The sequence below is a fragment of the Ornithodoros turicata genome, chromosome 8, assembly GCF_037126465.1.
Source record: "Ornithodoros turicata isolate Travis chromosome 8, ASM3712646v1, whole genome shotgun sequence".
NCBI classification, from domain to species: Eukaryota; Metazoa; Arthropoda; class Arachnida; order Ixodida; family Argasidae; genus Ornithodoros; species Ornithodoros turicata.
In genome coordinates, this window is record NC_088208.1 from 35,637,985 (window position 1) to 35,651,718 (window position 13,734).

At 44.5% G+C, this 13,734-nt stretch overlaps 2 protein-coding genes across 3 annotated transcripts; both read right to left on the reverse strand.

Annotated features, from left to right (window-relative positions):
* Positions 1–4: 4 nt before the first annotated feature.
* Positions 5–9,196, reverse strand: LOC135367139 (uncharacterized). 2 transcript variants are annotated; one of them, XM_064600255.1, is made up of 7 exons: positions 6,405–9,196; positions 6,165–6,289; positions 3,752–6,031; positions 2,741–2,754; positions 2,019–2,043; positions 1,752–1,894; positions 5–413 (listed from the first exon to the last, which is right to left on the reverse strand). In XM_064600255.1, exons 3-7 carry the CDS (start codon positions 3,810–3,812, stop codon positions 114–116), a joined length of 543 nt encoding a protein of 180 aa, XP_064456325.1. In that variant the 5' UTR covers positions 3,813–6,031; positions 6,165–6,289; positions 6,405–9,196; the 3' UTR covers positions 5–113. The 2 variants fall into 2 exon arrangements, with proteins under 2 accessions (XP_064456325.1, XP_064456326.1); XM_064600256.1 differs by lacking the exons at positions 5–413; positions 1,752–1,894; positions 2,019–2,043; positions 2,741–2,754 and having other exon boundaries at positions 5,464–6,031; positions 6,405–6,427; positions 7,964–7,976; positions 8,656–9,196.
* A 94-nt stretch (positions 9,197–9,290) lies between these two features.
* Positions 9,291–13,461, reverse strand: LOC135367138 (uncharacterized). The gene is made up of 5 exons (XM_064600254.1): positions 13,296–13,461; positions 12,565–12,577; positions 10,992–11,014; positions 10,737–10,879; positions 9,291–9,724 (listed from the first exon to the last, which is right to left on the reverse strand). The coding sequence occupies exons 1-5, from the start codon at positions 13,420–13,422 to the stop codon at positions 9,398–9,400; spliced, it is 633 nt and encodes a 210-aa protein (XP_064456324.1). The 5' UTR covers positions 13,423–13,461; the 3' UTR covers positions 9,291–9,397.
* Positions 13,462–13,734: the final 273 nt, after the last annotated feature.

The window sequence follows — 13,734 nt, forward strand, 5'->3', positions numbered from 1 at the left end:
GCAGTTTTGTTTTTCCTGTTTATTACAAGTGTATATTACATCAAAAAACGAGACATTTATCTGTCTTACATATATGTCACCAATGAACTGTTGCTTCATTCTTTCTTCATGCATTATTCTTTCTTGGAAGGTTCAGCAACAGTGGATACGAATTCCAGAAGAACATCGTCAAGAATCTGTACGCCCTCGCGGGTGATGTCAATGCCGAGGCTACGGATGCTCTTGGCCAGTGAAGATACGATGTCGCTGACGTTTTCTTCACTCAGGGACTGGGATCGCAAATACTCTGCAAGCTTCTCTAGTAGGACTTTTGTAGCTATTTTTAGGGCGTTTTCTTTCAACGATGGCCATAATTCATTGAAAGCGCCTTTTATTTTCTTTCCAAGCCTTTCCCAAAATCCGTACTTGGGTGCCTACAGAAACATGAAAATAAGATGACAGTCCAAGCGCATAGTCTAGAAGGATTGCTCGAAAGGAAAGGAAACCAGTGCTTCTGTACCGAGTAGCACATTGAATGCGGTAGAAGCAGCTGTGGGGACCGAATAAGAGCAATACATCTACCATGTCGCATTCATGCCCCACAATTCACTTGATCTTGATCGCCTATTTGGAAGTACACTACGGTCCCAAATACCTTAAGCTGTTAAACGTACCGGAACGCAGAAAGGCCGGGGGCTGAAAGGCCGTTTATGTTAACGGCGTAGTTTAACATCTTACTGCATGTAAACCTAGCGTAACGAGATACAAATGTGACAGAAAACACGTAATGTTTTTAATTTTCTCACAATATTGAAGTAAATAAAACAAAATAAAATATAATCCCCAATTCGCCATGCAACAGTGACCGATGTTCCCGACTGACTTGCTGCTTCTGATAGCTACGTAGCCGACACGTAGCCAACTTGTTTCGTTTTAGATCCACCGTTGTCCGCATGCAATGTAGTTTTTGTACTTGACGAGCAATGCACAGTTCGCGTGACCACTTGGACACAGTGTTGTGCGTAATTTGCGAATTTAATGTCATGAAAAACTATGAGCGCGATTGGGGGAACTTGTGACGTAACAGGACTGAGGATAGATTAATATTGAGAGATTGCCACTGAACTTGCTTACGATTGCTCTAATTCCTTCATGGCTGGAGCCACTTAAACACTACTCGAGTTTGTTGCTTGGTATTTTGTGCTACGAGACTTAACATGAGCATGTGCGTACTAAAGCCTCACTACAGCAAATAGGGTAATAGACTCGTAGAAAATTAGTCTCCCCAATGTTGAAAGCCGCGCGGCTCTAGCATCACGGCAGCCACCTTCTTCAGTGTGGTTACCACGGGGGAGATCACATGCTTTCGAGAACCAATGGGAAAGACCTGGCTCTTCTGATGTAAGAACTCGAAGCCTAAGTTTGTTCAAGTCCAAGCAAGTTTGTTCAACTTTGTTCTTTTGTTCAAGGCAGGGCCCGCGTCTACGTGTGTGTGTGTGTGTGGGGGGGGGTGTAGTTGTCCACCTCAGAGCCCGCCGTAAGCGGCGCCAGAAAGACACAGTTCGGGCAGCAAGAATGCGGGGAGGGGACAAAAATTTATCGCTTGTCCAACCGGAAGTCCCCACCCCGACCCTGGCTCAAGGGCTTCTGCATCGCTAACTGCAACACGCGGGAAATATTTTTTCTCGATACTCGAATGTAGGAAGTCAAACATAAACCTATTACGCGAATAAGCGTTAAGCGGATAAGCGTTGAGCAGGCGATGCACTTACACTTCTCTCCTGCAGTGCAAGTTGTTGCAAGTCACTACGTAGCTGTCTCAGCACAAATCCTGTTCTTTGTGCCAGTACGCCGACTTCTTTCGTTTTCTCCTCAGAGACGTCTTCCACCACATCTGTCGCAAACCCCTTCTCTTCTGTTTTCAAAGTCAAGTTAAATATTCTTTAGAAATGGTTGCGTCTTTGCAGTGTGTTCGCACGTGCACGTAAGTGCACGCGCACGAGAAAGCAGACAGCGTTGACAAACCAAAAAGTTCTTACCATCTCTGTCTTCTTCGAGGCGTGCCCCGGAACACGTGTCAACAAAGTTTAATTAAAGTCAGGATCGCGCGCACACTACACATGTTTTAACAACTGTGCTATTGGCCCTCAGCGTCCGTGTTGTTGCAACAATGCAGCGGCAGCGCCGTCAGGACTTAAACATTGCGCCCTTGTGCTAAAATTCAGCGCTCGTTGAACAACTCGCTGGTGAGCAAAACTATTCAACGGGCAATCCAATGCGTGTCTACTAAGCCTATACATTTTCCTAAACCCATTTTCAGCTATCAATCGATTCTCCTGGTGGCCGACAAGGAGAGGACTAAGATTGTACGTGGATTGGTCTTGTCAACCATACCTTTGCTCTCGCACAGGTTTTCGATTCCGAGCTGCAACAACAAATGACTGTTTTGCACGGTTCTTAAGGTTCTTTTCCAACACATTTGTGCCTCTCTTCACATTCTGGAGACCAGATTCTCCATCCAGGGTGTCTGTCATGCCTGACACTCGCGCACCATAGTCGGATTGTGTTCCGTTTGACGGGCGCTCATAGAACGCACGGTTATTATTTTTGTTTAAATCCATTTGTCCATTTATGGTGATAGTTTTTGAAGTAAGCAGGTAAGTAAGACTCCCTCTCCGGTAGGAATTTGGCATAAAATGTTTCAACGACACGAAAGCGCTGACTTGACTATGAATATAATATCAGTGTTCCCGGATACTTACGATACAACTTCACCTGCAGAAAAGAGAAACAGGAGACATTTTCAATTAGCTGTCAGTCAAAAATCCTATAGGGCTGAAGTAGCCCACATGGTTGACAAAATTTGACAACAACTGAAGTAAAAGGGCAAATCTTCGGGTGCTAAGAGTAGCCTCATATCTCACATTTAGGGTTTCATGTGTAATGGGGTAGTGTACAGGTCTCCAGTTCAGAATCGCCTCAGGTCATTGTCGTGTTCGGCTGATATCGGCAGATAAACGATCGTCCCTGGCAACTGTGGGATATTGTGCAACACAGTGCAACACGCGCTCAACGCGTCAGTCGAGCACAGACTACCGTAATGGAAACTATGCTCCTATGTACTCTGACGTAATCTCAATTAAACAGTTGGCAAATAAAACAGTCATAGTCACGATTTATTTGTTGTTGTTGTTCCATTCGTTGTGTTTTAAAGGTACAAATTAAACAATAAAAAAGCAGGAGAGAAACGAGCTTTTACTACAAAAAACGCTGTTTACCTAGGCGCTTCCCTGCCTTTTACATTGGCGCTTCCCTGCCGATATACATTCACATAGATTGATGAATGCTAAATGACAAACTTTGTGTGGGTACCTAGCTAAACGCAAATCACGATAAAATGACAACAACTGTTAGCACCGCATTGATAGCGCAGCAGTTCGCATGAAACTACTTTCAATAACCTGTGAGTGACACTGATGTCCACAGATCCCAACAGGATAACATCAATCAGCCCTTTTCAACACCTCAGGGCCTGGAGCGTTAAGGCATCTACACCGAGGCGTACTTTTGAATGCGGAGCAATTCGTTAAGCGAAAAGCAAAACTGGCTGGTACGAATGACAAGTCATTTCCCAAGTCCATGCATTCGGTGACGAAGGCTATTCGCCCTCATGCGGATTTTAGGTCACGTGTTCATTAGTGGCCCAGTCAATCACATGGACCTCAGAAAGGTTCCCTCAAGACACGACAGAAAAGCAAAAGTATCCACTTACAATGTGCAACGGCCGCCAACAGCAGCGCAAGACATGCAATGAGTGTTGTCTCCGATGTCATCTTAGGGTCGCTTCTGCAGGACGTGTACTATCTTCACAAAATCCTGTCCAGTTGCCTCCAGCATGTGAAACTGCGCTGCTATATATTGCCAGCGACAAATCAAAGTATGGAGAGGAGTTCCTGAACGTGTTAACAGTGTTATCTTCTCAGACTCACACCATTGTCCAAAGAACCATATGACGGTTCGTAAGGAGTGTTTTCAGTTTGGAATCGTTTATATCTCTCGGTAGTCGTATCGGTCTGCCTCCTCGTTCTGTTGGCGTTGGCTGGCGCGAGAGCAATGTCAACATACGTCTGCGTGTAGGCCTTTCATGTGATGAACTTGAAGCAGTCAAAGTTACGCTCACAACTAGCAAACGAACACCTCAACGCAGGCTACAGGCAGACAAAACTTACGTGTAATACCATTACCATCAACGCGGGAGACTCCGGGAGAATCCGGATTATATTATTATTATATTATAGTATTGTAATGGCTTTGTAATTAAGTTAGGTACATTCTTCCGAGATGAGCCTGGAAAGCCCTGGGAAGCTCAAAACGAAACCGAAACATCTAAAGGTTCCTTCTCACCTCCTGTATCATTCGTGACGTCACCGGTAGTCTCATATGTGCCACAGGCTGTTTTTCGGGCACGCACTTTGACACTTTGCCTTTTCTGGGAGGGAGGTACCCGGGTTCGAATCCCGGTGCCGGCTGTGCTGTCTGGGGTTTTTCCTGGGTTTTCCTCAGACGCTTTCAGACATATGTCGGCACAGTTCCCTTAGAAGTCGGCCCAGGACGCACATTCCCCCAGGGCGTGAGTCGTGACGTTGCCCACATACGTGAGGCCGACAACGGCAAGCCCTATCACTACCACCACCACCACCACGTTGACTTTTCTTCGTGCCACATGGATGACCAGCCATCTGCTTCCTCGATTTGGTTCTAAAATATTCGCCAGCAGTAAAAGCAAAAGCGATCTAGTTAACGTTCGCTTCCAGAGAGGGTTGGTTGCACCGTCCCAAAATTATTTTCTTCGCTTTGCTTTTTTCGCGCGCTCTAAGGAAGTAATATAATCGGTGCCAGCGTGCAGAACATGCTAGCAAACGAAGAAGCCATTATATTCATTCGCAGCAGATTTGGAAAACTGCAGTATGCTTGTCGAGTTCGTTGATTGCAATCAATTCCCATACTGCTACTCTAGGGAATGACATCATTTTGGCCCAAATATCACTGGCCGGCGGGCTGAGAGAAGCAATTTTGTTGCATCTCCCATAGACTCCCATGCATTGAAAATTTGAGAAACTTTAATTCGCAAAAAATCAGTGGCACTTGCAGCCTACTGCACGAAAGTCTTGTTTTTGATGTGTATAGAGTAAACAGTTGATGCTCTTCACCGTCCTCGTTATTTTTGATTCTGCGTCGCCGGAAACTTGCACGTTATTTTTATTCATGTTCTTCGTTTTTTTTTTTAGTGAAATAAATTATCTGAATGTTTCAATCTCTATAAACACTTGTCTTATTCACTTGCGAGCGCTGGACGTTTCCCATTGTGCCTGTTAGTTTCCTACAGCATAGGTATAGGACGGTATTCCTGGTATAGGACGCCCTTCTTGCTGTTAACATATTTATGTGCAGTTGTCAATAGGGTAGTCGGCAAGGACGCGTTGGTTGTGCATGTAAGGACCCTGGCTTTATTCTGTCGCTGAAACAAGATAAACGAAAAACATTTGACTTTTTCTTCTTGATCATTTAAAAAAAGCAAAAAAAAAAGTATCTACGCCCCCAACAAAACTGAATAGCCTCTGGATGTGCGAATAATGCCCTAAGGAATCCGTACACCCGATGGATATCCCTCGGATATCCACCGGACGTATAAATCCGTCAGGACATTATTCGTACATTCAGAGGATAATCGGTGTTGTTGGGGGCTGTATTTCTTCGCTCGACAACGGCTTATCCTTTGATCGAAGGCCGAACACAATGTGAAGCCAGCCTTGAAAAGCTAATACATCACCATCGCCGTCGTCCTGTCCTCTTTGTCCTATTTACGTAGTCGCATCTGCCATGTAGCTCTTTATTACTCTCTATGTTGTTGAGGGGTGTCCCGCTTCCAAAAAGCTCGGACGAGTCGCCTGCCGATCTCAGTTAACACGGCTATTAGTGCAGGTATAGTCCATTTCTTCAGAGCATGCATCGCTTGCTGGAAGAAGTCTTCCCAGAATCCGTACGTGGCTGGCTGCGTTAGTGCATACATGAACGCGATTAATTAGCACAGGCAAAGTCATTGAGCTGGTCGCGGACAATTAGTCACCAGACAATTATTGATTATAGAGTTAAAGTTCGCCAGAGAAATGCGCACCGGGACCTACCTCTAAGGTCCTCAAAATCTTGTCATCAATAGCAGCTGTGGGCACCACTTCCACATGTTCTTCCTTTGCCGGTTTCACCTGGTAGTCAGACGCATGCTTTTCTGTATCCTGTTTCGCCTGGTCGTCTGTATCCAAAGTTAAAGGCATGCAGGTTAAACTATGCACAAATGCGCAGTGCGGAAGTATCTTGACATGGATGCGAGTTAGAAAGCACTCAAAGGTTCAGGAGAAGAGTCTTACAAGAAAGTCCTTCTGAATGTGACCTGAAAGGAGTTTCAACATTTTGTAGTTAGTCAAGTGAAAAAAGAACAACAATCGTATGTGGTGCCAAGTATATAAGTGTGTGTCTCTGGTCTGTCGTTTCGGTCCTGTTTCTTTGTATGAATTGAATTTTCTATTGCATTTAAAAAAAAGTACGTAGACTTCTACTGTTGCACCCTCCCGATGCGAACATTTGCCGGCGAACTTGTGCATACGGAGCAATATGGGCAACATGGTCATTATTTTCTTTTTTGCCAGTTCAGTGAACAGGAATTTACAAATCAATTGCGCGCGCGCGCTGATGCCACATGTACAGTACACCCCTGGAAACCTTAACCGATCTGTTTGAGCTTCACCTTGCGTATGTACGTCAGCGGCTTCCGTCACGAGAGTGAAAGACAATATCACGGATCACGTACTTTGAACCGCGACAAACCGCCACTGCAGTCTCCCTTGAGGAAGAAGCCGAGCTGACTCCGGAACGTCGGCTATCCCTTTCCTGTACCTTGGTTGAGATTTTATTCACTATCACATTTCAGATTGTAGTTTGTAAATTTACTGTTCTCAGCGTGTAAACACAATGTTGTGTCTCACTGGATATTGTGGCACAATTGATTGTGGTGAACATTGGAAAACTACGGGGTCGAAATTATCCGCAACCGTGCACTGCGTCACATTGCACTAGATAGAGGCTGACTCCTTGCCAATATACATGCGTTCCCGGCTGAAACTTTCACCAGTTTACAAACCTCCACACACTACAGTGACCATAACGCTCACCTTATGGTCCTTCGACACCCTGTGGGGGATCAATATTCCTGAAGCATATCAAGCACAGCACCCTGGTGCAGATCAGCAAGATCTGACTGCGGAGCGCATTCAACACTGAGAACCCAAGCAGCACAACATATTGGCCCGATATCGGCCCGATATTGGTGATACCGGCCCGGGATTGGTCTGATATTGGCGATACCGGCCCGCGATTGGTCCAAGATAGGACCAATATTGTGCCTTTATTGTCAATATTGGACCAATATTGCGCCAAGATGTTGTGCTGCTTGGGAACCATGCGTGTAGCGACAGACGAGTTCAAATAAACATCTCTGTCGCTGTCGTTGAGTTGATGCGACTTGCATCATACCTGCCAGTTATGACTTTTTTCTCCTACCCCTCTGTGGGCTGAGGTTGTAACCTCTTTCGTCGGACTGGCAACGCTTGTACTCAAAAGTCGACGAGCTCTATGCTCTGAGTGCTGCGAAAAGTATGCTGCTCTGCTATTTTTTCCGGTGGGATAGCTCCTCAGTATCCCCATCATGAATCATGAATTTTAGTAAATTTGGCAGGCTTTTTACAATGGTGGGGTAAAAAAAGTGGCCTTTGCTTGGCAAATTTACATAATAAAACTTAAGTACATAAAATTCACATCAGCAGGTGGCGAAAACATAGTGAGAACAAATGTAGTAAGGGCAAGATGACACGTTCCCTGGGACATCCTGTATATTGTTGCACGGCTAAGATTGATGATCCGGGATACTTACCTTTCTGTTACGCCTGAAAAGAAAAGAGCAAAAGAAGTCGTAATACTGAAAGACATAGACAGCTGACAGGTCAGCATTTGCAAGCAGGCAAAACTATGAATACAGAAGGGCAGCATTTCATAACTGTCCTCACTTGTTGACATTGTTGAGAAAAATAAACCGAATCAATAAATTAAGGATATACGAAATAGTAGGCTAAAACAATAAAGAAGATGGGCTCACTACTTCTGTGACTCATCTAAACAGTCAATAATACAAGAAGAAGCATGTCAGCCTGCTAATGAATATTTGCATGATCTTCCTTCGATTGTGGACGTACTTATTCCCCTTAGGAAGAGACAGGAGAGGAAAAGACAGAAGAGAAAGCACTGTTGATAATGACACATACTGCGCGACAGCTGTTATGGCGCAGATGGCTATACTGACACGCAGTTTTCTTAAGATAGCTGTGCGTGAGTTGTGCATGAGTTGTATTTTATTCTTGTGGAAAGCACATCATTGAGTTTCCGCTCCGTATGTACCCCGTTCAAAGGTTTCTGCTGACCTACTGCCTTTCAGGACATCGCGGAAGCATGCCAATCTGCAGAAGTGCTAGGATATCATGGTATAGGCGAAAATGTTTGCCGGATATCCTGTCCTGGACCCTAAGATAACCACATCTGGGATGCTGCGAAAAAAAGCAAAGCACTTACATTTTCCAATTGGCATAACGACCAACGCAATCCACAGACTAGCAAAAACAAATATCCTTCCCATTTGTTGTCACGTCTGACGCAGCTCTACACAATATTAGATCGCTCCACGCGTGTGTCTACACGTACAGCAGCGTTGTGTCCGCTGCGAGCGAGCGAGCGAAAGTCATGTGAACGGGCAAAGGTTGAAGAAGCAAAGCTGGCTACTAGTTCATTATTGTGAGCAATCCTGTATTGGAAAGAATGACTATCGACGTGCTGATTATCACGTGATTGTCAATGTGATGTGGTTGTACTGATAACGTTTCGAACCGTGTGTGTGCTTATGCATATCACTAGTTTTGCTTGCTATTAATCGTTGCAGAAAATTCTTTTGTTTTACCGTTTTGCTGAGTTGTGCATGTTAATCTTCGCTGTCATCGGATGCGCAATTGGTGGGACACTGAAACTGCACGCGTGCGTGTCTGCTGTCTGTTATTCTCAGCAGTTGCTCGAGTTGCTGTCGTACCGTCAGTCATGTCGCGGTACATTTCCAGCCTTTATGCAGTTCCAGTTTTTAACATGAGTGCTTCAGTTATTGTAGAGCTCGAACTTATGTCCCTTTCTCTCTTTTCCAAAAAAGTGCCACATCAAACTGCAGTTCTTTCTTGCCTCTTTACTACACGTATCTATTACATTAAAAAACGATACATTTATCTATCTTACATATATGTTACAATAAGCTGTTAAGTTTAACGACACTTCATTCCTTCTTGAAAGCTTCAACAACAGTGGAGACGAATTTCTTTTCGGCTTCAGTGAGCTTTTCCTCCAGAGCAACACCATCGAGGATCTGTACGCCCTCGCGGGTGAGGTCCTCGCCCAGGTTACGGACGCTCTTGCCCAGTGACGATACGAGATCGCCGAAGTTTTCTTCACTGAGGGACTGGGATGCCAAATACTCTACAAGTTTCTTCTCTACGACTTCCCCAGCCTTCTTTATGAGGAATTCTTTCGCCTTAGGCACCACCTTCTTGAAAGCGCTTTTTATTTTCTTTCCAAGCTTTTTCCAAAATCCGTATGTGGCTTCCTACAGAAACATGAAAACAAGGATGACAGTCCAAGCGTATTGTCATCGAAACATCAGCTAGAGCAATTGCTCGAAGCGAGACGAAACGAGTGCTCGTGTAGCGAGTAGCATAGAGTAGTAGAGTAGAGTTCCTTGACTTTTATCACCCAAATGTAAGTGCTCTATACGGTTCCCAATACTTCAGGTGCAGAGATGTTAATGGTACCGGAAAGCGGCAGACATGCGGTTCATATTAACGACGCAGTTTAACAACTTGTTGCTTGGATAGCCAGCGCAACAAGTTACAAATGTGACAGGAGACACTATTTCTAATTGACTAGCAAAATTGAGATAAAATATCTCGTGGCGACATCTGGTTGCAAATAAACCCCAATTTGTCAAGCAACACTGTTCTCGACTGACTTGCTGCTCCTGCTGGCTACGTAGCCGACACGCAGCCAACTTCTTTCGTTTTCAACGCACTGTTGTCCGCATGCTATGTTGTTGGTGACCAGAGTGTAAACACAGTGTTGCTCGCCATTTGCAATTGTAATTTTCTAAAAACTAGGAATGCAGCGACTCTCCTAGTGTTCTCAGAGAACACACGTCATGGTCACGTGATCTGCCCACAAGTGCGTCCTCTATCGTGTCATCCTCATCACACATCACCGTCAGTGCGGCGACCGTGGGCGAGATCATGTGCTTTCAAGAAGCAATGGGAAAGACCGAGGCTCTTCCTTCTTTAAGGGAAGTGCTCGACGCGTAACTTTGTTCAAGGGTCTCTATCTCCCCAAGGACACCACATAGGTAGAAAAAAGCATTTTCCCTTAATACCCCGGCGTGTCGTACAATGTCGGCATAATGTAATGACCAATATCTATTGCGGCGTAACAACGCCTTTAGGTTATACATCTATTTCGATGTCTGGTTGACATGTGCTTTGTGAAACACATGGACTGATTTTGTCCTCATTGCAGCTGTGGGACGTCTCACATAGCGTAATATTCATGATGTTAAGCAGCGATACACTTACACTTCTCTCCTCCTGTGCAAGTTGTTCCAAGTCACTACCAAGCTGTCTCAGCACGAATCCCGTTCTTTGTGCCAGTACGCCGACTTCTTTCGTTTTCTCCTCAGCGATGTCCTCCACCACATCTGTCGCAATCACCTGCTCTTCTGTTTTCGGAGTAAAGTTAAATATGATTTATAAATTGTTGTGTCTTGGCGGTGTGTACGTACGTGCGCGAGAAAGCAAAAAACATTATTGACCGAAAATGTTCTTACTTACCTCTGTCGTTTTCGATACGTGACCTGGAACGTGTTGCGACAAAGTATAATTAGAATCAGGATTGCGTGTACCCTACACATGTTGTTAAAGTGCAGAATTGTGTCTCAGTATCTGTGCCATTACAACGAACTATGGCGTCTGCGAGTTCGGAAGCATTAGCACGACGTCGAACATTCTGTGGCGCGTGCTACAATTCAGCGCATGTTCAACAACTCGCAAGTGAGCACAACTAATTCACGGGCGAACCACTGAGACGTCGATTAAGTTTATGCCTTTGTCTAAACATACACTTTGAGCTATCAATCAATTATCCAGGTGACCGACAAAGAGAGAACTAAGAAATACGTGGAGGATCTTTTCTGTCACACCTTTGCTCTCGCACAGGTTCCTGCTGCTGAGCTATAGCTATACAAGAAAAGGGCTGTTTTGCACGGTTATTAAGGCTCGTTTCCAAGAAATTTGTGCCTGTCTTCAAATTCTGGAGGCTAGCTTCCCTATATAAGCTGCGCACCATGGTCCTGTCGTGCTCAAGTGAGCCGATAATAGTGACAATAGCGAGTGAACTAAGCAAAGGAGCCATACTGAAGATTCATGGTAGCTTCTACAAGGTGTCCCAGAAAACGTGTCATTCAATTATAATAGAAAAAAACTACGCCATCGAGAATCATGCGGTCAACAGCATTTGTTCTGATTAGGTTTTTGCCACCTCCTATTGTGAATGTCATGCACTTCAACTATGTAACACTTCAATTATGTAAATATTTGCGAACTGCACTCGGAAATTTGCCAAGTAAAGGTCACTTTTTTACCCCACCAATATGAAGAGCGTGCCGAATTCACTCAAATTCGTGATAATTCACTGTGATATTCACGAGCTATCCCATCGGGAAAAGTAGCCGAATATCATGCTTTTCGGCACACCGGACCATAGCGCGCGATGACTTTTTGAGCGCAATCGCTCTCAGTGCGACGAAAGGAGGTTCCGAAGCCAGCCCACAGAGTGATAGTAGAAAAAGTAACAGTTCCTAAAATTGAGAGAGGGAAAGCATTATCCCAGCGAAAGTCGGACGTGATAAGCCGTGTCTGTTTTATCTCTTTCTGCGATGTCGGGGAGGGCTGGGTTTCCAACCTCCTTTCGTCGGACTGACAAAGATTGCCCTGAACAATTCATCGTGCGCTATTTTGTGCGACCTCCGTAGAGCATGACGTTCGGCAATTTTTTTCCGATGGGATAGCTCCTGAATATCTCTGTCAATTATCATGAATTTGACTAAATTAGACACGCGCTTCACATTGGTGGGGTAAAAAAGTGACATTTACTAGGCAGTTTCCGACTTAAGCTCGCAAAAATTCACATAATTAAACTTACGTTACACGACATTCACATGAGGAGGTGGCAAAAACCCAGTAAGAACAAATGCCATTGACCGCGTGACTCTAGGTGGTGTAGTTTTTTTTTTTTTATTATAATTCAATGACACGTTTTCTGGGACACCCTGTATATAGAATGTTCGAACGACACGGACGCCCTGCCTCGACCACAAATGTGACATGAGAGTTCCTGGATACTTACGATACAACTGCACCTGCAAAAATCGAAAAGAAATGGCATGTAATTAGTGGTGAGTCAGAACATCTTAGGGCTGATGCAGCCCGTATATCTGACAAAATTCAGCAAACGCAAAGTAAGAAAGTCCGTAATCTTCGGGAATTAAGAACAGCTTCCATTGATTCTGCTTTTGACACAGTTGAAATGAAGAAAAGAAATCCAGAAGAAAAATGAGGACAAAAGCTACTGTTTAGGCGTTTCCCTGACTTTCAATCTTGGACATATTTAGCTAGCTTGATTAATGCAAACTATCAACCTTTGGGTGGGCACTTATCATTAGCCGGAAACTATGATGAAGACAAGAACTGCTGACACGGCATTGATAGAGAAATAATCCATGTAGAATTACTTTCAATAACCCTGCTAGCGCCACTGATATCAGATCAAATAAAAGACCCACGTCAGCCAGCCCTTCTTAGCAGCTCAGGGCGTTGTGCTCTAAGGCATCTAAACCAAAGGGTACTTTTAGGAGGAATTTGTTCATCGAGGAGCAAAACTAACTGGTAGGAAGTGCAAGTCATTTCCCAAGTGACTGCATTCGATGACGAGGACTACTCACTCACAAGCAGCTTTTAGATGACATGCTAGTTAGTTGTCCTGCTAATTACACGAACCTTCGAAATGGTTCCCATCGAACAAAGGAAAAAAACAAAACAAAAAAGGAAGAAAGGAAAAAAGCAAAACTCTCCACTCACATTGTGCAACGGCCGCCAGCAGCAGCGCAAGGCACGCAGTGAGTGTTGCCTTCGGTGTCATCTTATTGTCGCTTCTGCAGGACCTCTGCGATCTTCTCTGAATTGTGGCCAGTGGCTTCCAGTACATGAAACCGCGTTGCTTATATATTGCCAGCGACAAATCAAAGTACGAGGAAGTCAGCGCAGAAAATAACCGTAAACTAGGCTGTTTACCAGGTCATTGTCGAACGTGCATTAATAATGACAATGTTATCTACTTACCTTCACGCCATTGTCTAGAGAACCGTGATACGGTTAGTCAGGAATGATTCGACTTTGGAATCATACACTTATGCATATATCTCTTATGCATATATCTCTTTTTCTTTTCCATTGTTAGTACGCGTATTCTTATGAAAAACATCATACATATACAAGGCACAACTATCTCTTTGTTCCA